The 24,134-nt window shown below is 47.6% G+C and overlaps 1 protein-coding gene across 2 annotated transcripts in view; it reads left to right on the top strand.

Annotated features, from left to right (window-relative positions):
* slc66a2 (solute carrier family 66 member 2) overlaps positions 1 to 23,394 on the top strand; it is a 71,258-nt gene extending 47,864 nt beyond the window's left edge. For both annotated transcript variants that reach the window (XM_072466990.1, XM_072466989.1), the window contains 2 exons: positions 7,424 to 7,640; positions 19,996 to 23,394. In XM_072466990.1, the coding sequence (XP_072323091.1) occupies positions 7,424 to 7,640; positions 19,996 to 20,203 (425 nt within the window). In that variant the 3' untranslated portion in view covers positions 20,204 to 23,394. The remainder of the gene's footprint in view (positions 1 to 7,423; positions 7,641 to 19,995) is intronic.
* The last annotated feature ends 740 nt before the right edge of the window (positions 23,395 to 24,134 follow it).

Below are 24,134 nucleotides of genomic sequence, written 5' to 3'. Positions count from 1 at the left end.
ATTTTAAAAGGTTGCACCAGTTTTGCCTGGTTCCTTGTCTTGCTTGGTTCTATGATGGATGCATTGGTTGTAATCTTCCAAAGTTCCCTAGATTCTGGAAAAGTCCCAGAGGATTGGGAATTCACAAATGTAGCACCACTATTCAAGGAAGAATAGAGACAGAAAGCAAGAAACTGTCGGTCAGTTAGTCTAACATATGTCACTGGAGAAATTCTAGAATCCACTATTAAGGAGGCACAGGTACAGTGCCTCAAAACTGACGAACTCGGCTCGGAGGCCGTGCTGGATTTCAGACTTGGCCATGGGCAGGACAAGTCAGGTCGGGTGGGGTCAGGGGCCAATCAGTGTGCGGCGATAGACCGCCGTGCAAACAGCAAAGGGGATGTCTAGTCCGGAGCCACACTGCGCCAATGCAACACCTTGCCAAATTGTTCAGATAAAGTGTTTTTTATTTTCCCAAATTAAAATTGATACGTGGCACAATCCAAAAATGCCTGGTTTTCAGACATCTCCGTTTTTTGGACAGCTGGATTTGAGATACTGCACCACATCTCAATCAATCAGGCAGAGTCAACAGGGTGTTGTGAAAGGGGAATTGTGCTTATTAGAGTTCTTTGAGGATGTAACAAGCCGAGTGGATAAAGGGGAACCTGTAGATGTTGTGCATTTGGATTTCTAAAAGGCATTTGACAATGTGCCACAAGATAAGAGTTGATTTTTTGGGGGGAGGGGGTTTGCTGGTGATACAGTAGCATCAATTGAAGATTGGCTAAGCGGCAAGAACCAGAGTTGGGATAATTGGGCATTTTCAGGTTGGCAGACTAACTGGTGGAGTGCCACTGGGATCAGTGCTGCAGCCTTAACTATTGACAATCTATTTGTGATTTGATGAAGGGACAGACTCTGTTGTAGCCTAGTTTCTGATTTGTAGCAAGTTGTGAGGAGTATCTAAAGAGTCTACAAAGAGGTTTAGATAGGTTGGGTAAACAATGAAAAAAATTGGTAGATGGAGTATGATGTGGGAAGGTATGAGGTAGTCCACTTGGCAGGAAGAGTAGTAAAGCAGAAGTCCATTTAAGCAGAAAGCGACATCAGAATGCTGCAGGACAGAGGGATCTGAGTGTTCTTGTACATGAATCACAAAATGTCAGCATGCAGGTACAGCAAGCAATCAGGAAGGCAAATGAGTGGTCAGCACGGTGGCGCGGTGGTTAGCACTGCGGCGCGGTGGTTAGCACTGCTGCCCCATTGAGCCGATGACCTGGGTTCGATCCCAGCCTCGGGTCACTGTCTGTGTGGAGTTTGTACATTCTCCCAGTGTCTGCGTGGGTCTCCCCCACAACCCAAAGATGTGCAGGGTAGGTGACTTGGCCACACTAAATAGCCCCTTAATTGGGAAAAAAATAAAGAATTGGGTACTCAAGTTATTTTTTAAAAAGGAAGGCAAATGGGACATTGACCTTTATTGCAAGGGGAATAGAATATAAAATTAGGGACGGCTTCCTACAGTTTTATGGCTATGGCGATACAGAACCTGTGCACAGTTTGGTTCCCCTTACTTAAGGAGGGATTTACTTGCGTTGGGAGTACTTTAGAGAAGGTTCACAAGACTGATTCCTGGGATAAAGAGGTTATTTTATGAAGAAAGCTTAAACAGGTTATACTCATTGAAGTTCAGAAGAATGAGAGTTGATCGTATGGAAACGCATTAGATTCTTAGGAGGCTTGACAGTGGATGCTGAGAGGATGTTTCCCCTCGTGGGGGAATCTAAAACTGGTGGGGACGCAGTTTCACATAAGAGGGGGTCTCTCATTTAAGTCACATGACAAGGAATTACTTAGCATTGTTGTTAGGTTTTGGATTTCTCTTCCATAGAAGAATCACTGTATAGATTCAAGGTCAAATAAAAGACAGACTTTTGACTGACAAGTTGGTTAAATGTACGGGCCAACTGACAGGAAAGTGGAGTTAAGGCTGCAATCAGATCAGCCAACAATGCTCCCATTTCTGAATGACCAACAATGCTCCCATTTCTCCCTATCTTCTCATGGATTTCTGCATATGGAGAAGTGATCTTGCCGTATAAAGTGACAGTGCAGTGTCACACATTGTTACATGCTGCCCTTTGTAATCTCAATTTCTTTTGTTGTCAGGGTACAGCGGTGGTGTGCGGGGAAGGGGGAAGAAGGAAGAAGGGAGGGGGGATTTTCCTGGGTCTGCAAGAGTGGGAAATGTGATGGGTGGGAGCTGAAGTATCGCTTTCCCGTACGTGACTTCAAATTAGAACATAGAGCAGTACAGCACAGAACAGGCCCTTCGGCCCTCGATGTTGTGCCGAGGATTGTCCGAAACCAAGATCAAGCTATCCCACTCCCTGTCATTCTGGTGTGCTCCATGTGCCTATCCAATAACCGCTTGAAAGTTCCTAAAGTGTCCGACTCCACTATCACAGCAGGCAGTCCATTCCACACCCTAACCACTCTCTGAGTAAAGAACCTACCTCGGACATCCCTCCTATATCTCCCACCCTGAACCTGATAGTTATGCCCCCTTGTAACAGCTGCATCCACTCGAGGAAATAGTCTCTGAACGTCCACTCTATCTATCCCCCTCATCATCTTATAAACCTCTATTAAGTCGCCTCGCCTCTCATCCTCCTCCACTCCAAAGAGAAAAGCCCTAGCTCCCTCAACCTTTCCTCATAAGACCTATCCTACAAACCAGGCAGCATCCTGGTAAATCTCCTTTGCACCCTTTCCAATGCTTCCACATCCTTCCGAGAGTGAGGTGACCAGAACTGCAACAATACTTAAGTCAGAGGCATGATTGTGCCGCATGGCCCCACGCCAAGCCATGGTGGTTTCCTATTTGTGATCTATTTGCAAACTACCAACACTAGTTGTTATTTTGAAACTGTTTCTAATTATGTCCTTACTTCATGATAAGGCCATCGGCACACCAGAATCTCATGGCACCAGGTTCGTGTTCATTTTACAGGTGGTGTGCGATAGTTGGCTTTTGAACCTGAGGTTAGCGGTTCTCCTTGTTCAACTCTACGGCACTGTGGGCAGCACGGTAGCATTGTGGATAGCACAATTGCTTCACAGCTCCAGGGTCCCAGGTTTGATTCCGGCTTGGGTCACTGTCTGTGCGGAGTCTGCACATCCTCCCCGTGTGTGCGTGGGTTTCCTCCGGGTGCTCCGGTTTCCTCCCACAGTCCAAAGATGTGCAGGTTAGGTGGATTGGCCTTGATAAATTGACCTTAGTGTCCAAAATTGTCCTTAGTGTTGGGTGGGGTTGCTGGGTTATGGGGATAGGGTGGAGGTGTTGACCTTGGGTAGGGTGCTCTTTCCAAGAGCCGGTGCAGACTCGATGGGCCGAATGGTCTCCTTCTGCACTGTAAATTCTATGTAAATTCTATGTAAAGAGAAGGGAGTGGGTGACTCGCTGGTTGCGGTGAGGCTCGGGCCTGGCGCAGGTGAGTCAGTGTCGAGGGCGAGGTTTGTAGAGTGGGGTCGAGGGCGTGGAGGAGGGATCTAAAGGCTGGACAGAGGATTAGGTGGGGGGGAAAACGGCAGAGTGAAATGGGAAGGGCCTGCCATTCTGGGGGTGGTGGGAGCAATCAGTCAACATTTTAAAAAATGAGGCGCTGGAGGGCGATGTCACTACTGTCTACATGTGGTCCATTTGGGGTGGTAGCTGGCAGAGTCCTTACAGGGCTTTGCGCTCACATCCAACATGTCAATTACCCATTCAAATAAAAGCAAAAGACTGCGGATGATGGAAACCTGAAATAAGAAGAGAAAATGCTGGATAAGCACAGCAGGTCTGGCAGCATCTGTGGAGAGAGATGCAGAGTTAACGTTTCGGCTCCAAATGACCCTTCTACAGTTCCAATCATTCGGGGAAAATTCAAATCGTCAACCATCTCAAATTGTGTCTATTCTCTTTTTGTAGGAATGGTTTGATGCCTAAGACTATAATGGTACAGAAAGCAAGCATTAAGCGTCAAGCTAAAAGATAAGAGACAAATGAAAGGACAAGGAGAATTCCAGTGAATTAATAAGTAAAGCAACAGTGATCTAAAGAAACTAATGAGATGCCGAGAATATGCCGGGGGCGGGGGCAGTTTGCAGGGAAGTCAAAGTTAAAAGAAAAAACATTCTCTTAACAGGCTGGAGAAATAAATACTTTGTATCCACTTTCACAGTAGTTAAAGTGGACAAAATACGAGTGGTACAAGAAGATTAAATATGAAATGGAGGAACTTTGATTTAATAGAAGTAAAATATGCTGGTAGGGAAAGTAATGACAATTAATAACTGCTGGTCTCCACTCCTAGGTGTTAAAAGTAAGGAAATAGAAAATGTATGAGTCATAATTTTCCCCTCTCGGTTCAGGAATTGTGCTTCTGGATTAGAAAATTGCAAATGGCATTATTATTTAAGAAAGGAGGGAAGAAGAAACCAAGTAACTATAGACCTGTCAGTTTAATGCTGGTCGTGGGTAGCTATCCGAGTCAATCATCCGAGAAAGATTGAGCGAGCACTTGGACAGATATGAGATGATAAGTAAGGGTCAGATTGTGTCTGACTAATCCAGCCGAATCCTTTGGGGAATTGGTGAATAGAGAAGGGCCTGTGGATGTTTCTACATAGATTCGCAGAAGCTATTTGATGAGATTTCACACGCGATTATGAGCAATAATGAAAGAAAACATGATGGGAGGTAATCAATTACCAATCTGGGAGGTCAGAACAGGGAGAAAGAGAATGACCTCAGATTGGCAGGATGTGAGAAGTGCTCTTCAGGGATCACTACTTGGTCGTCAGCCTTTCACCAGATACATTCATGACTTGGACGAAGAATTCGAAAGGTATATGTCCAAGTTTGCAGGTAGAACTTAGTTCGGAGATATCAGTTGTGAAGATGGAAACAGGAGGTTATGATACTTTTTCCATTCTTCCAAATCTCTTCATCAGCAACCTCTATTGGTGGCTTTACCGTCAGCCATTTATTCTCTGAATTTCCCTCCCCAACAACCCCTTCTTTCCAGTGTTTTGCTTTCTGTCAACCATTTTAACATCTCTTTGACTTGGCATGAATTATTGGCCGGGTTGCGCTTATGTGATGCAGTTTAGGTCGTCGGTTCAAGGTAAAAGATGCCGTTTAACTGCAAGATGTTGTAGAGAGGTGCAAATTCCGTGTGACGAGAAAACTTCCTATTTCAATGTCGTCGAATAATACCCAGATTTGAGACTGACCTCCCAAGAGAGAAGCTGACAAATTTTTTTTTATTTTAAAAAAATCTTTTTTTTATTCTCCTTTTTTCACATTTTCTCCCACATTTACACCCATCAGCAATAAACAATAATCAACAAGATATGTCAATCCCCATAATAACAACAATCCCATCCGCCCACCATCCCCCAAACCTCAACCCGCATGTTTACATAAACAAATGACAAAAAGGAATCGGGGATTACCCGTAGTCACCCTTAATCTACACAGCTCTCCACCCCCCCCCCCCCAACCAACGCCATCCAGCCTCTAAGAGAGTACCGTACATGATACCCCAAAGTTGTACCCCCCTCCCCCCCCCCACCCCACCCCCCAAGTCTCCAGCTCCTCCCATCCGCTGCCTCTTGTAAAACTCCTCCTCCCAACCTCGGTTCCCTCCCCCAACCTCGGTTCCCTCCCCCCAACTTTCCACCACGGCTAGATCACTTGGACCCTGTTCTGCCAGGCTCCGATGGCCGCAGCCCCTCCCCCCTCCTCACTCCCGTTCACTGGCCGGCTTAAACCGGCCAGCGTGGAGGGCCCCGCCCGGGTCCCTTTCCCCCCTTGCCCGGCCCTAGAAAAGCCCAAAGATCCCCTTTTAGCACACAAATCCCGCATATCCACCTGCACCCCAACGAGTCCTCCTTTCGAGTGAAAGTCCCGTCCCTTCCCTTGTCCAAATATATGCAACATTGGCTCCTTTAGCCTCTACACCCGCACGCAGTGATACAAAAAAATAAGAAAATACAGTCATGCGGTTACATCGGTACATGACCATTCCTCAATTTGTCAGTTCTGCCACAGTCCATCTGCCTTCGCAAACTCCTCCGTTGCTTCCGCCGTTCCAAAATAAAAGTCCCTGAGCTTAAGTCACCCTCAGCTTCGCTGGATATACAATGCCGCACTGCACCTTACCAATGTACAGTGCCCTCTTCACCCGGTTGAAGGCAGCCTGCCTCCTCGCCAGCTCCACCGTAAAGTCCTGGTATACACGTATACCAGCTCCAGCCCACTGCACCACCCGCTTCTGCTTGGCCCAGCTCAGGACCTTCTCCTTCACACTGTACCTACGGAAGCACAGAGTCACTGCCCTTGGCGGCTCACTCGCCTTTGGTACAGGCCTCCACGACCGATGAGCCCGATCCAGTTCATATCGGGAGGGGTCCTCCCCCTCCCCCAATAGTTTTGCCAGCATCGCGGCAAAATACTCAGTCGGCTTCGGTCCTTCAACTCCTTCGGGCAGCCCCACGACCCTCAAATTCTGTCGCCTGGATCTGTTTTCCAGATCTTCCATTTTTCCTCGCAGATTCTTGTTCGTGTCCATCACCTTCCGCATCTCTTTCCCCATCGAGGCAAGTTGATCACCGTGCTGCAATACCGTCTCCTCCACTTCCTTCAGCGCCTCCCCTTGCTCTCGCACCTCCGCCACTGCGCTCGCCACCACCGTCTTCAACGGGGAAACCGCCTCCTCCACCAGCGCACTCAAAACCTCCCTCATCTCCTTCCTCACAGTCTCCATGCATTTCTCAATCTGCGCCAACTGCTTTTGGAATTCTGCAGCCATCACCTTAGTTATTTCTTCAGCCGTAAGCACTGCGGCCTCCCCTGGTGCTCCAGCCTACGTTTTCTTTGTTGACCCCGCGGTGACCTTTCCACTCTCCAACGGACTTTCAGCCACTTTTTGCCCGGCCGTTTTTTTGGTGTTTTTCGACATCCTTCTTCTCCTTGCGCTGTCTCCCGACCTTTACTGCCGTCGCTGGCCCTAGGACCGGGCGTTACTCCCCGAAAATGCCGTTCCCGAACGGGAGCCCTCCAATGTGCGGCAGCCTCCCGCCCGCCGTTTACCGGAAGTCAGAAGCTGACAAATTGATACCATTTTTAGCCACCTGCATACTAATTCGTAGAAGGAGAGGAGGAAAAATAAGGAGCAGGGAAACCCTTGACTTAGTCGCAGAGACATTGGTAATTGAGTAAGTAGGAAAAATAAAGTGTGGTGCCTGTTTGAAATCCGGGTGCATTTAACTATCTTTTTAATAACGTGCCTGCGATAAATGTGTTGTATGATCATAAATTTGAAATAATAATTTATCACTCAAATAATTTATCTGGATACTTTTCTTAATATTTTGTTTCTGTTTTTAGACTTCGATCTGCAGTACTTCTGGCTATGGAGCAGATTTGTTGATTACATACAGTGTGTATTGGCTTTCACTATTGTTGCTGCATACGTAACCTACCTCCTTATTGATTCTTCACTCTTTGTGGAAACACTTGGCTTCTTTGCTGTCTTCACCGAGGCAATGCTTGGCACACCGCAATTATATCGCAATTACGAGAACAAATCAACAGAAGGCATGAGGTAAGAGGGCCCATGTAGTGCTGTAATAAGATCTTGTGGAAGAAAATGTGTACTTATGTCCTTGACCGGTTCGTTGCTCCTTTTAGTGCAGTTACTATAGGCTAATGCCAGTTTCCTCATGGCAACTCAACAAACAGCTACGAATGACCATTTCTGCTTTTAACAGTGCTTGTTGGGTGGTCAGTATTGGGGACAGGACACCAAAATAATTCCCATTCCCCCTTTTGCATCCACCTCACCAGCAGACATGACCTCAATTTACTGTCTCATGTGGAAGATGGCATCTCTAACAATGCAGCACTCCCTCAGTACTGCATACAAATGTTAACCTAGATTATATAATTCAAATCCCAGAGTGGGGTTTGAAGGCACAATATTCACAAGTCAATGATGTGAATACTACCAACAGAACAAAGCGGCTTTAAAGTTTCAGCGAATAACAGAATTGTCAGGATACCGGACCAGACGGCAACATTTGTTAGGAAACTGGACGAAAATCCCAAACATTTTTTTTCTAATTTGTAAAACTTGGGAAAGGAACTTCACCACAGGAGTAATGACTCTGACCAATAGGTATCTTTTATGTTAAAACAAGCTTTAATTTAAACACAGAATTAGCTACATTAACATCCGAGAAATAACTTTACAATTATCAGTTAAACAGTTCTTAAACAAAAGGAAAAACTTGAATTTACTATCTACATCTGCTATTAAATCCAATAAAGCAACCCAATACTGTTCAAATGCCACTTATAAATAAAGTTAACAGAACAGCTTACTTGATTATCTGTAAGAAGTCTTTCAACACTAGGGGCGAGATTCTCCGACCCCCCGCCGGGTCGGAGAATCGCCGGGGGCTGGCGTGAATCCCGCCCCCGCCGGTTGCCGAATTCTCCACCACCGGATATTCGGCGGGGGCGGGAATCGCGCCGCGCCGGTTGGCGCCCCCCCCCCCCCGTGATTCTCCGGCCCGGATGGGCCGAAGTTCCGCCGCTAAAATGCCTGTCCCGCCGGCGTAAATTAAACCACCTACCTTACCGGCGGGACAAGGCGGCGCGGGCGGGCTCCGGGGTCCTGGGAGGGGCGCGGGGCGATCTGGCCCCGGGGGGTGCCCCCACGGTGGCCTGGCCCGCGATCGGGGCCCACCGATCCGCAGGCGGGCCTGTGCCGTGGGGGCAATCTTTCCCTTCCGCCTTTATCACGGTCTCCACCATGGCGGAGGCGGAAGACACTCCCTCCACTGCGCATGCGCGGGAATGCCGTGAGCGGCCGCTGACGCTCCCGCGCATGCGCCACCCGGAGATGTCATTTCCGCGCCAGCTGGCGGGGCAACAAAGGCCTTTTCCGCCAACTGGCGGGGCGGAAATTCGTCCGGCGCCGGCCTAGCCCCTCAAGGTTGGGGCTCGGCCCCCAAAGATGCGGAGCATTCCGCACCTTTGGGGTGGCACGATGCCCGACTGATTTGCGCCATTTTGGGCGCCAGTCGGCGGATATCGTGCCGATACCGGAGAATTTCGCCCCAGGTTAAAGTCCCAACAGGTTTGTTTCAAATCACTGGCTTTCGGAACACTGCTCCTTCCTCAGGTGAATGAAGAGGTATGTTCCAGAAACATATATATAGACAAAGTCAAAGATACATCTTGATTATCTGCGGAGAGGCGTTTGTAGAGAGACCCTTTCAGGAGCCGGGGTTGCCAGCGTGGGTATTGGGGGAGGTGCAGGGGGGGGCCCTGCTATGGTGCATTCCCCTGCTATGGTGCATTCGGGCTGGGGGCCTCGGAGATCGGTACGCCATTTAAGGCCCCTTATTTAACACGAACCGCGTTGAATAGCCACTGTGAGCGCTGGGAAACACAAGGCTAAACGCGCTCGCCACGAACTTTGTTCCCTTGGGAGAATTGCGCCAGATATGTTTAGAAACATAAAATGAATACAGTGAGTATTCGTCGCAATGCATTCATGGAACAAGTTAACACTTGTTTCAGGTCTCGGCAGTGACGAACTTTGGAGTGGAATTGGGTGTTAAGGTCTGAAATGACTCCAAAGTGAATCAAGACTATGTTTATCTTTTGGGATTTTTCATCAGCTGTTACTTTGGTTCAATGTCAATGAAGACTTCATGATCAGACTTCAACTGCCCTATGAATCACAGTATGTTTTAATCTATGCAAAGTAAATTCGTAAGACCTTGAGATCAAACCATGAATTTCAGTAGCTGCATTTTGACTTATTAGGGTATGGGTTGCCACACCATATCTCTTTGTCTTTGTGGGTTTATCCGTTGAGTTGCAGCCTGTCAGATGGTAATCCATCCATCTACCAGACAGATTTATTTAAATTAATCTAGTAAATGAACAATGCTCAGTATAAGCTGCATATTTATGGCAATTTATCCATTTTACTATCCTCGAAATGTCAAACTGAAACGCTTCTTGTAAGTTACCTGTCAGCATAGGATTGTTGCTTGAACATGGTGACCTCTGACTGCTAACTGGTATTGAGTCAGACATTAATGTATCACTCAGAATCCTTTTGCAGACATGCTGAAACAGAAGAACAATTTTCTTTTAGACCTGTATTCCTCCTAACTGCTTTCGATCAACTGCCCTTTGCAGCATTCAAATACAGGCGACACTTGTAGACCCAGCCTACGATTTCTGATCTCACACTCGCTCTTTGTCTCTGTTTTTCGTAGTGTTTCGGCCTGGCTCTTGCTTTTGCCAGCATTCTCACGCTCTTTCAATCACTCACATACTCTTCCACTTGCTTGCTCGCCCACCCCTCGCCTCCAGTAAGTTATTAAACTGTGATAAATATGAAATTACTGAAATTTAAAGTTCCTGTTGCGTCTGTGTCAACGGCGCTGTGATAAAATGCAACAGTTTTTTTTTGTTGGGTACCAGTTATAAATGGAAGACTCCAAATGATAGTTACAAATCGTATTTTCCTTATTATCTTTAATATCCTCGATTCCCTCGCCAGATGAAATAATTCCTCTGTATCCACCCTATCAAGTCCCTTTAACATTTTCAGCACTTCAGTTAGGCTACTCATTAGCTTTCGAAACTAAAGGGAATACAACCCAGGTTTATGTAACCTGTCCCTGTGATTTAATGATTTAAGATCGGGTGTTCTGATGAATGTGAGCTGTACCCACTCCAGGGCCAATACACCTTTCCTCAGATTCTGTACCCAAAACTGAAAATCGTTCTCTAGGTGGGGTCTAATCAACGTTCGGTACCGCTGAAGCATTGCTTCCTCATTTTTGCATTGTCGTAAGGGGTTAAGACCAACAATCCTTCAGCCTTTTTGATTGCCTTTTGTGGCTTTGCTTTAGCTATTCAACATCCCTTGTTCCTTCATACCCCAGAGTATTCACGGTACGGTGGCACAGTGGTTAGCGCTGTTGCTTCGCAGCTCCAGGGTCCCGTGTTCGATTCCCGGATTGGGTCACTGCCTGTGTGGAGTTTGCACGTTCTCCCCGTGTCTGCGAGGGTTTCCTCCAGGTGCTCCGGTTTCCTCCCTCAAGTCCCGAGAGACGTGCTGTTCGGTAATTTGGGCATTCTGAATTCTCCCTCTAGGTACCCAAACAGGCGCCGGAATGTGGCGACTAGGGGATTTTAACAGTAACTTCATTGCAGTGTTAATGTAAGCCCTACTTGTGACAGTAAAGATTATTATTATCCTGTTTTGCCTTTCAGTATTATAATCAGTGAATAATGAAGTAGGCCAAAACGGGCAAGGAGTGACTGTCAGCAAGTGCTGGACCTCCCTCATTGGGAGAATTACAGCAGTGCATTCACATGGTTTAATTTGTATATGAATACCCTGGAATTCACAAGTGACACGAGGAACGGATGAGTGAATTATGAGAGACTTCATAAGTAATAATAACTCAAGCTGGGCAAATTCTAGTTCTGGCATACTCACTAACTAGTCAGGACAGACATGGGAGTCCTAACAGGTTCGTCAGCTGTCATGTCCAGAGTTGTTTACATGTGGTAAGGACGAGATATGCCAACGAAAAGAATGAGGCAGATTGCAAACTGTGGGAGTCACCACTGTTGTATATATCACATACGAGATGTAACACGGTAAGGCTCCTGTACTACAGGTACAGGGGTAGATCCCTGCCTGTTGGCTCCGCCCAGTAGGCAGAGTATAAATGTGTGGGCTCTCCAAGCTGCGGTCATTTCGGCGGCAGCTGCAGGAGGCCACACATCTCAGCTTAATAAAGCCTCGATTACTCTCTACTCTCATCTCGTCGTAATTGATAGTGCATCAATTTATTACGCAGAGATTTTACAACGATGGATCTCCGCATCAAGCCGAATCGCCTGCAGCTGCACCCTCAGGCAGACAACGCCAAGTCGGCCTTCGCACATCGGCTAGCTTGCTTTGAAGCCTACATCGGATCTGCGACTGAATCACCCTCAGAGGCACAGAAGCTTCAGATCCTGTATACGCGGCTGAGCTCCGACATTTTTCCCCTGATCCGGGGCGCGCCGACCTACACTGAGGCCATGGCGCTACTGAAGGAGAACTATACCCAGCAGACTAACGAACTCTACGACAGGCACCTCCTGCCCACGTGGCATCAACTCCCCGGTGAGTCTGTGAAGATTTCTGGCGTGCCAACTCCTAATTAGGGACGCTTTCGTTACGGGCATAGGGTCGGCGTACATCTGACAGCACCTCTTAGAAGGGGCTACCCTCGACCTCGCGGCGACAAAGAAACTCGCGATCTCACTAACTGTCGCCTCCAGTAATGTACAAGCGTACGCCCCCGACCGCACGGCGCCCACCTCCTGGACATCATGGACCCCACCAGCAAACACTCCGTCGTGGACCCCACCAGCGACCGCCCCCAGCCAGCCCCAAGCATGCGCCGCGCGGCAGCCAGCCAACCCCGGGGGACCCAAGTGCTACTTCTGTGGACAGACAAAGCACCCCCGGCAGCGCTGGGACATTTTGCTGCTGTGTGCCAGGCCCGCTCGATCGCTGCTGTAACCAGGCCATTTGTTCCTGCACCCCTCACGTGCGACCCGTGGGCGCCGCCATCTTCCTCGCCTCAGACCACGTGCGGCCAGTGGGCGCCGCCATCTTGCTTGCCTCAGCACACGTGCGGCCCGCGGGCGCCGCCATCTTTAACGCCGCCCACCGTGGGCGCCGCCATCTTCCCCGTTTCAGGACCCCTGCTCGTCGGGCACCTCATTGGGCCGCTCATCGCCTGCAACCGCCAGCGACCAGCCAGCGGCCTTTCAACACCAGCTACAGCTCGCCTCCATCACAATCGACCAGTCCTGGCCGCACAACCTCGCAACCGCGTCGACGACGGTAAAGGTCGATGGGCACAAGACATAATGCCTTCTTGACTCCGGGAGCACAGAGAGCTTCATACACCCCGATACGGTAAGGCCCTGCTCCCTCCGTGGCGATCCGGGGGTACTGCACCGCCACCCTCACCATCCAGGGTGTAGAGTTCAGCGACTTCCGGCTCTACGTCCTCCCCAATCTCTGCGCTGCCTTGCTACTTGGGACTTCCAGTGCAACCTCCAAAGTCTGACCCTGAAATTCGGCGGGCCCCTACTATCCCTTACTGTATGCGGTCTCACGACTCTTAAAGTCGACCCGCCTTCCCTGTTTGCAAACCTCAGCCCGGATTGCAAACCCGTCGCCACCAGGAGCAGACGGTACAGCGCCCAGGACAGGACCTTCATCAGGTCTGTGGTCCAGCGGCTGCTGTGAGAAGGCATCATCGAGGCCAGCAACAGCCCCTGGAGAGCCCAAATGGTAGTTGTGAAAACTGAGGAGAAAACAGGATGGTCGTTGACTACAGTCAGACCATCAATCGGTACACGCAGCTTGACGCGTACCCCCTCCCACGCATATCTGATATGGTCAATCAGATTGCACAGTACCGGGTCTTCTCGACAGTGGATCTGAAATCTGCCTACAACCAGCTCCCCATTCGCAAGGCGGACCGTCCGTACTTCGCGTTTGAAGCAGACAGCCGCCTTTACCATTTCCTTAGGGTTCCCTTCGGCGTCACTAACGGGGTCTCGGTCCTCCAACGGGCGATGGACCGAATGGTTGACCGGTACGGTTTGCGGGCCACCTTCCCGTACCTGGATAATGTCACCATCTGCGGCCACGACCAGCAGGACCACGACACTAACCTTTCCAAATTACGCCACACCGCCAAACTCCTCAACCTAACGTACAACCAGGAGAAGTGCGTGTTCAGCACCAACCGCTTAGCCATCCTCGGCTATGTGGTGCAAAATGGAGTTCTAGGACCCCACCCCGATCACATGCGTCCTTTCATGGAACTCCCCCTCCCCCACTGCCCCAAAGCCCTGGATCGATGCCTGAGGTTCTTCTCATACTAGGCCCAGTGGGTCCCTAACTATGCGGACAAGGCCCGCCCACTCATTCACTCCACCGTTTTCCCCCTGACGGCCGAGGCTCACCAGGCCTTCAACTGTATCAAGGCTGACATCGCCAAGGCCGCGATGCACGCGGTCGACAAGATGCTCCCCTTCCAAGTCGAGAGCGATGCTTCAGACTTTGCTCTGGCCGCCACCCTCAACCAGGCAGGCAGGCCCGTGGCATTCTTTTCACGCACCCTCCATGCCTCCGAAATTCGGCACTCATCCGTCGAGAAGGAGGCCCAAGCCATCTTAGAAGCTGTGCGGCATTGGAGGCATTACCTGGCCGGCAGGAGATTCACTCTCCTCACTGACAACGGTCGGTTGCCTTCATGTTCAATAACACACAGCGGGGCAAGATCAAAAATGATAAAATCTTGAGGTGGAGGATCGAGCTCTCCACCTATAATTACGAGATTTTGTATCGCCCCAGTAAACTCAACGAGCCCCCAGATGCCCTATCCCGAGGTACATGTGCCAGCACACAAGTGGACCGACTCCGGATCCTACACGACGCTCTCTGCCACCCAGGGGTCACCGGGTTCTTTCACTTCATAAAGGCCCGCAATCTGCCCTACTCCATTGAGGAGGTCAGGGCTATCACCAGAGACTGCCAGGTCTGCGCGGAGTGCAAACCGCATTTCTACCAGCCAGACCGTGTGCATCTAGTGAAGGCCTCCCACCCCTTTGAACGCCTCAGGTGGGTTTCAAAGGGCCCCTCCCCTCCACCGACCGAAACACATCCTTCCTTAATGTGGTCGACGAATACTCCAGATTCCCCTTCGCCGTCCCATGCCCCGATATGACGTCTGCCACCGTCATCAAAGCCCTCAACACCATCTTCGCCCTGTTCGGTTTCCCAGCCTACATCCACAGCGACCGGGGATCCTTATTTATGAGCGATGAGCTGCGTCAGTACCTGCTCAGCAAGGGCATCGCCTCGAGCAGGACGACCAGCTACAACCCCTGGGGAAACGGGCAGGTGGAGCGGGTGAATGGGACGGCCTGGAAGACCGTCCAGCTGGCCCTACGGTCCAAATATCTCCCGGTCTCCCGCTGGCAGGAGGTCCTCCTCGACACACTTCACTCCATCCTGCGACTAATGCAACCCCCCATGAACGTCTCTTTGCCTTCCCCAGGAAGTTCACCTCCGGGGTTTCGCTCCCAACGTGGCTGGCAGCTCCAGGACCCGTTCTCCTCCGTGCGGCTCCACAAGGCGGACCCGTTGGGCGAGAGGGTACAACTACTCCATGCAAACCTGCAGCACGCCGTGGCGTTCCCCGACGGCCGCCAAGACACAGTCTCCCTCAGGAACCTGGCATCAGCTGGGTCCCCCCCCCCTCTCTGCCCCGGCGCCACCCTTCCTCCCCCCAGCGCACCTCACCACAGCCCCCGCTCCAGGACGATCCGTCCTCCTCTTGGTCCCACAAGGGGATGAAGATGAGGTCTACACGCTCCCGGAGTCACCGGCAACCGAGCCGACGCCTGCATCGCCACCGGGACTGCGGCGCTCACAATGGAGCATCAAGGCACCCGATCGGCTGAATTTGTGAACTTTTGTGAATTTGTATATAGTTTTCCACCACCCCCGCTGGACTCTTTTTTTTTAACGGGGTGAATGTGGTAGTCACCACTGTTGTATTTATCTCATACGAGATGTAATACGGTAAGGCTCCTGTACTACAGGTACGGGGGTCGATCCCTGCCTGCTGGCTCCGCCCAGTAGGCGGAGTATAAATGTGTGTGCTCACCGAGCTGCGGCCATTTCGGCAGCAGCTGCAGGAGGCCACAGATCTCAGCTTAATAAAGCCTCGATTACTCTCTACTCTCATCTCATCGTAATTGATAGTGCATCAGAAACATATAAATGTATGGAGAAGTCTTTATTTTTTTTACAGTGAGAGACACTGGAATAGGTTGTGTTTTAACATCCAGGTGATTGAGAGTTGACAGGTCTGACTGACGAGACCATCAAAATACTCCCAACTGTCAAGTGAACGAACTCTTCCAGTTATAATTATTGCCAAAAGAAATCGGCATTTTATTTAAAAATAAACACAATCCCAGACTTATTCATTTTAATTGATTAACAATGTCAATCTATTAGGCAATACGGTGGTGCAGTGGTTAGCACTGCTGCCTCACGGCGTCAACGACCCGGGTTCGAACCCGGCCCCGGGTCACAATTCGTGTGGAGTTTGCACATTCTCCCCGTGTCTGCGTGGGTCTCACCCCCACAACCCAAAGATGTGCAGTGTAGGTACATTGGCCACTTTAAATTGCCCCCTAATTGGGAAAAAAAAAGAATTGGGTACCCTAAATTTATTTTAAATTTATATTTAAAAAGAATGTCAGTCTATTAAATCCGTTTGTTTTTCTTTTCGCTTAAAGATTTGGGGTATGCGGCCATTAAATCTGCTTATCTTCTGTAATGTGAGGTCTTTGCAGTCAAGGCCCGCATCACATGTAGTTCTGCATTTCAGCTGTCCCTGATTTTGGTGCCTGCAGTTAAAAGTTTTAAAGAGAGTGGCACACCTTGCAGAGAGAAGAACTAAGCTAAGACAGGAGCAAAATATTTTTTCTTTCCGATGCACTGAGGGAATTCTTTACCAGCAAGTCTCACAACTTGGCAAGGGGCACAGAAATTTAAAGACCTCCCCAGCAGCCATTTTAAAGCTGCACACAATGCTTTTAAGAAATAGAAACTTAAACCCCATTGTCAGTGGTAAATGTGCGGATTGTACATTGTGAAAAGCTTACAATGATTTTTTTTGTAAATATTTTTTATTGGGTTTTTGAACAAAGTATATTTACCGTTATGTACGCAGGATAAAATAGAAGAGAAGAGCACACATGAAAAAAAACAATAAAATAAAATAATTGGTAGGGTATTATGCACTAGCTCAACAACAGCAACTCTGTACAATTGGCAATATTACTTTTTACACAGAAGTAGGCATCTGTTTGTGGGGGGGTGGGGGGGGGGGGGGGTGGGAACTGGTGAGGTACATATACATTTGGGTGCCGGAGAAACAATTACAGAGGGCAATACACAAATGGATCTGGTGTTGTGCTGTCACTTGCTTCTCCCGGACGGATTTCGCTGCCGTTGTCGTCTCGCGCTCACCTCTGCTTCAGCCGTTCGTCCCGTCTTTCGCAGGCTTTTCCTTGCTCTCTGTTCCTGTAGATGCCAAGTTTGTTATCGGTACATTACAATGATAACCTGGGTCAGCGTGGATTCAGAGGCGACTTGCCTGTCTAACCAGCCTTTCTAGTCACTTTGCAGAATTGTCTCATCGATCGAGGCTGTGCAAAGCCCTGAAATGTGACGTACCAAATCATAGGACCAAACTGCCCCTGGAGCCTGTCCTGTCACCCAGTTCAGATCATGGCATTCAAAAAAGAGTTTGGCACGTTTCACGAAAAAGGCTATCTGTTGAAATCAAAGTTGTGTAAATTCAGGGTAATCTCTGGGGATCTTTAAGAAATGACCTGAAGGATTAAAAAACAAACAATGAGGACTTGTTACAGAGGATATGTCCGAGTGGATAAAGAGTGGAGGCTGACTGACTGACTCTAATACACCATCATAAATCCACACTTTTAATGAGAAGTGCAAAGGAAAGTAACTCATTTCGATGTGTACAATTGTTGACCAAAAAAACAATAAATTTACTGCTCTAGATGACTGTATGAATTTGCAATCTACTTTTCGGATTGAAAGTTTTAACCTCCTTGGTTCGTTGTTGATCTGCCCATTGTCCCCACCTCCCCCTGCCCCTATTCTCTTAGTGGGAGGAACCACTGCTCTGTGCATTTAGGGCAGGGGATAGGGAGGTGGGGTCCACTGTATGCACCTTAACCGTCATCTCGGTGAAAGTTCGCCGTTCATCAGCAAAATCCCAGTCATTGTTTCTTTAATCAGGGAGTCGGTGGTTCCTCGGGAATCCAGTCGACCATAGAGTGCAGGCAGCTCTCTCTCGTTTCCAAGCAAATCCTTGCTGTATTTTACCCTGAGCTGACCTGAGTTTCCAACCTGGTATCCTGTCACCATGACCACCGACGTCCTAGCATGACTCCAGTTCCTTTGAGTGACGGCCCAACTGATAAAAGGCACAAGGCCCACCTTTTATCAGTTGAAAAGAAAAACTCCTTTGCAGCCTGCCTTATAGTTTCTTAAAATTGAGGTAGAGCCAACTGCCCTTTGAGTTGTCCACAACCGGTTGATACTGATGAGAGTAAGGATGGCAACGTGCATGCATTTGAACCCACAGTTGGACACCTAGCCGCATTGCAAATAGTAAGAAGAGACAAATGGCAGCAATAGTTTTTCAGGATTTAACCCACAAATGTGGGAGTTACTTGAAGTGAGTGCTATGTATCTATTATAGTAATGCTATATATAGGGCTCTAACTACTGAGACCCCCCTCCCAGTGTCGGACTGGACTATATCCCATAGATGCGCTGGGGAACACACCCGGATCTGCACAGGTAAGGGTTTCCATGGCAGTTGCTCTGGGCATTTTCCCTGCGCTGGGAACCATCCACAAATGTAGATTAAATCGCAAACTTTGGACGGTTCCACCTGGTTTGCACGAATAGTCATCCGAAAGGAGTTTGAAGAATTAAAACCACTTCTAGCTTCTGGCTAACTATTGTAAAGACCCAGGCATAAGAACTAGGAGCAGGATGAGGCAATTCAGCCCCTCGAGCCTACTCCGCCATTCAATGCGATCATGGCTGATCTCTTCCTGGTCTCAACTCCGCTTTTCCTGCCCGTTCTCCATAACCCGTCATCCCATTATTAATTAAAAAAAATAAATTTAGAGTACCCAATTCCTTTTTTCCAATTAAGGGGCAATTTAGTGTGGCCAATCCACCTACCCTGCACATCTTTGTGTTGTGGGGGTGAGACCCACGCAAACAGGGGGAGAAAGTGCAAACTTCACACGGCCAGTGACCCGGGATCAAACCTGGGACCTCAGCGCCACGAGGCAGCTATGCTAACCACTGCGCCACCGTACTGCCCTATCGTCCCATTGCTAATTTAAAATCTGTCCGTCACCTCCTTAAATTTACTCAATGTCCCGCCATCCACTGCCTCTGGGGTAGCAAATTCCACGGATTCACGTCCCTTGAAAGAAGTAATTTTTCCTCATCTCTGTTTTCAATCTGCTAACCCTTACCCTAAAACCATGACCTCTCGTTCTAGATTACCCCACAAGAGGACGCACCCGCTCTACGTCTACTTTGTCAGTACCTTTTGCCTTTCAATAAAGACCAGCAACCTCTTTCCCCAAGGACACTCCCCCCTCACCTCTCCCCCTCTAACCACCCCCCAACTGTATTCTCCACCCTCCAGAGGAACCACCCTCCCCCACCCCAAGCATGGGCCCAAGTCACCCCCACACCCTTCTGAGACCTGTTCTGACCTCAATCTCGCCCCCCCCCCCCCCTCCCCATTCTGGGGTCGGCCCACCGTTTTCTTCTTCTCCCCCCCCCCCCCCCCGCCCCCCCCCCCAAATCCCCAGAAATGATTTCTCTCTCTTCCCCCCCTCCCCCTCCCCGCAAGACCCCCAAATTCCATCTACTGACCTGTTCCCTGGCCTGCCAATGTCAACGGGACCCATACCTGGCAGCTGGTTATATAAAAAAGGGGGCATATTCATCTTCAATTCAATAGAGCTGAATTATGACCCAGGGCCACGCGAACAGCAGCGTTACCTGGATCTCGCCTGGCCTAAGTCGGAAGGTCTGGCGAGACAGGCACGGAGGAAATCTGGTGTAATTAATTGGGGCAGGGAGTAACAGTCGCTGCTGATTGCCACGACCAAGGAAGTTATGGCCTTGCTCTGCATTGGACACGTATTGGTTTACTGCAAAAAGCTGTTGATTAATTTTGCAATCTTTCCTCCCCAAAAAGTATTACGATGGTGTTGATGTGGGCAAGCGGTGACACTTTCAAGACGGCTTATTTCATCCTGAACCAGGCTCCTGCCCAATTCTGGATATGTGGATTGCTACAGGTGTGCGTGGATATTACTATTCTCTTTCAAGCTTACTACTACGACCGCTACCCTCAAAAACCGTCTTCCCACACTGTTCCTTCCACAAGTACCAAGGCACTTTAACTCCGGCCCTGTCCAGCAAGTGATCAACCACTGGAAAGGACTTCGAAAGCCATGTTGTTGAACCAAAGCCGGTAACTTTTATAATGTTTCTCGGTACGCTGGAAGGATTCCAACGTCACTTCCCGTGAAAAGGATTTAAACATTTGAACTATTGGTTGAATGTTTGATTATTTATATATTTTTCTATTTTGCATAACTCAGACCAATGTTTTTGGACCCGTTTACATAAATGCCTTACATTTTAATGTTTCTAGAACCGTTCCTTTATCTCCCTAATGTAGATTACTTTGTTTTTTTTAATCACTTGCCGTATTACTCTCACTGATACAGCTTTGTTTCAAGGCAGTATTGAGAGCTTGTGGTGTAAATCCTTGGAATATATCCAAAGAGAGTCTCGCCTTCGTGTTAACGTTAACAGCATTTCTGTTTTAATGTGATGAAAGTTTGAAGAAGCTGTATTTTGTACTGGGAGGGGGGAGAATTTAAGATTAATCCGTGAGCATTCAAGTTCGCCAAGTTGGTAACGCCATCAGCGTGTGTTTAAAACTGAATCCATAGAATTCGCAGCAACTGGGTGAAGAAGGATAGGGAGGCAGCAAGTGCCTGTTTAAGTTTGATTAGGGCTCGACCTGTGTGGCGATGACATACATTGGAATTAGGAGCAGAGTGAGAGGGAGCAGAGTGTCGCAAAATAAATTTGTGCTTGGAGTCCTCCACGTGCAAGGCTCCCGATTGCAACTGTGCTGAAAACCAGGTGCCCCCACATGGCGGGGGGGGGGGGGGAAATTGGAGGCGGGGAGAATTGCCACAATCCTCTCAGAACAAACAGCTTCAGAGTAACATTTGTGCAGGTTTTTACTGATTAAAAAGGAGATGCCAAAACGAGAATACCATTTGTAAAGGTACAGGTAGGCTATCCTTAACAATAAATAAAAAGTTGATGATGACCACTTTTGGCTTAAATAAAGTGAGAATTGGCATTTAGTAAAACAGAAATATGCGTCATGATATAGACTCTACCTTCTTCCTTGACTGCATTTATTTTATTGAAGTGTTCTGATCACTCACTAAGTTTGCACAGTGGTGTGGGGATCATTCTTAATCACAGGTGACCCAGTTCGCATCTCGCTGTCCCGACATTGCCAGTTTGAATCAGTATGATTGAAATGTGCCACATTTAAAGAAGAGTTGTCATGGTTAAATAAATGCCACTGTTTCAACAAAGCATTTGTATATTGGGGAGGAAGCTAAAAGGTACAAGTCTTGTTGGACACTTGCTCTGTCTTACTAGCTCTAAGTGGCAGGGGACAGTGTTTTGCTTCCTCCCTTTTCTCACGTCCCTCCTGTTGCTCTTCCATTTGGAAGCATCTTGCTCCTTCCGGGTGTTACCTCCACACCCCGTGTGTTCTTGTTCTCAGCCAGGTCACACGGGAGCTAGAAGTGGAAACCTGTTGCTCAGCACCCTGTGATACAGCATGTTCCAACCTGAATTCAGTTCAATAATCTGATCCTTTTCTGTCATAAAATTTAGTGTGATCACTTCAGATCACTGAATTGAGTTGATATTCTCCCTTGCTGCCTTTGAAGGAGAACTTGTTATCTTTGAATAGTAAATCCACCCCTAAACATGCTTATGCTGTCAAATCCATGTAAAAGAATGCGATGTTGATCAATTACAGTTCTGTGTTTTTTAACAAACATTTAACCAATCTCCTTTAATTCACCATATTTGTGTAGAAATTGTTGATGCGGGCTCTGATCAGTGTAAAATTGTATTTATCTGAACCTTTTGTTTTGCTTTTATGCCTTTCTGTTGAATTGGTTATTTATTTGGCATTCACAGGCTGCCACCCAACCTGTGAAATTGTCTTCATCACTCTGAAGTTAATGGGGCAATCTTGTGCTAATTTACAATGGCTGGGGGAGGAATTCAACTGAAACCTGTAAATAATAAATTTAGTACAGCTGAAATGGAATGTTAAGCCAGCAATTAGTTTAGGAGGCAAGCCCTTGGGCTTTGCACACCTATGAAAGAACACCTATGAATGAGAACGGTACCTGGAGGAGTGAATAGGGTCTTTCAAATTTTCAACTAGCATTCTCCCTATTCATTCAAGAACTATTTACTCGATTGTTACTAAAAAACACAATGTCACTGAGTGGCAATTGTTCTATAGCAGGTTTGGTCTGTCTGCCTCATAGCTGGTTGCCATATTTTGCTTTGGGCCTAAGTGACCTTAAGTGTATGCCATTTAAATGTGAGCGTTTTAAGCCAAGTTATCTGTCTGTCTTTGTGTTGAGACAGCAAAATATATGTATTCAGAACCAAGGGGGCTGCTAATTACTGACCTTTCTACTTTGTTGATTATTGAACAATCTCAACTTTCTTAAATATTTTCGAAGAATATACTTTTCAAAATAAAGAATTAAGAACGATGGCACAGTCGTTGACAGCTATGTAGAGCTGGTAGTAAAATGGCTATCACTTTTTCTGCTGCACCAGTCCGTCACTTGTTTTGTGATTAGGATAAACCTCCGTATCTTGCTGGTCCAGACTCTGCAGTCAGTATTCGAGAAAGGCATAGTCGCCATTTCAAAACTAAAATGAGCCTGTTCTGAGAGAATACCTTTCCTTTGGCTTAACCAGTCCACGGGCGTAATGATCTTTGACTCCAGAATGTTTGCACAGTTTTCTTGTGCCCATTTGGTGTCCAGTTAGTTGACTTCATATACTATGGGAATATAGTTAAAAGGGTATATTGGAATTTCACACTTCATAGCTTGTCTTGGAAGTGTTTTATTTTAAGGATTCACTTGGGATGTGTAGGACACGCTTGTTTACACTATTTTTGATTAGGATTTACATTTTTGACCGTTTATTTATAAGTGTTGAGATTTGCCACTCTTTGTATTCTTCTGTCAACTGTACCAAAAAATAAATAAATAAGACTCGTCATTGCCAAAAGACGGCAGGTAAACATACCGGACCAGTGAAGGAATGTTGCACAGTACTATAGCCGGTCTTCCCTGAGTCTTTTCAAAATGTGCTGCCATTCAACGTCATGTTTGGTTGCAAAATAAAAGAGAACAAGGGAACATGTGTTCAAAAAGTGTAAATACATACACGGTCTGTCATGCGTATCTGTGTGTTAAACTAAAATGTAAAGAAGAATAAACATTTGGAACTGTGAGATGGACTCTTTGAAATTTATTTAATATTAATGCTTTTTTCCCTTTTTAAATCGTAAATTGGAATATCTTTCTGGCGTTAAGTGTTTAGTATGTAAAGAGTAAGGAATGGCCCATACATCGCAGTCTGCGGAAATGTTATCTACAAAAGATCTAGCATTTATGTCAAGAGCAGGGATGTACTTCTGAGGCTGTATAAAGCTCTGATCAGACCCCATTTGGAGTATTGTGAGCAGTTTTGGACCCCGTATCTAAGGAAGGATGTGCTGGTCTTGGAAAGGGTCCAAAGGAGGTTCAAAAGAATGATCCGTAGATTAATGGATGGGCTTGTCATATGAGGAGCGGCTGTAAACTCCACACAGACAGTCACCCAAGGCCAGAATCGAACCCAGGTCCCTGATGCTGTGCTGCAACAGTGCTAACCACTGTGCCGCCAAACAGGTAAGCAGACAATCACACTGAAATATTCACATGCAATAATTTAAAAGCCATTACTTTTAGCTGAAATTTTTAGATGGCAGAATAAATAATACTGATTGTATTAAGATGGAAGCTAAAATAAAACATGCTTTTTTAAAATATGCATTTTTCTTCACATTATGTTGAAATTCACCTTGCACAAACATAAAATAAGTCTTCGGGTCCAGTGAGAGTGTTTTTTAAAATAAATTTAGAGTAGCCAATTATTTCTTTTTCCCAATTAAGGGGCAATTTAGCTTGGCCAATCCACCTAACCTGCATA

This window comes from Scyliorhinus torazame, chromosome 11 (assembly GCF_047496885.1).
Source record: "Scyliorhinus torazame isolate Kashiwa2021f chromosome 11, sScyTor2.1, whole genome shotgun sequence".
Classification (NCBI taxonomy): Eukaryota; Metazoa; Chordata; class Chondrichthyes; order Carcharhiniformes; family Scyliorhinidae; genus Scyliorhinus; species Scyliorhinus torazame.
This window is presented reverse-complemented; position numbering and strand designations above follow the sequence as displayed.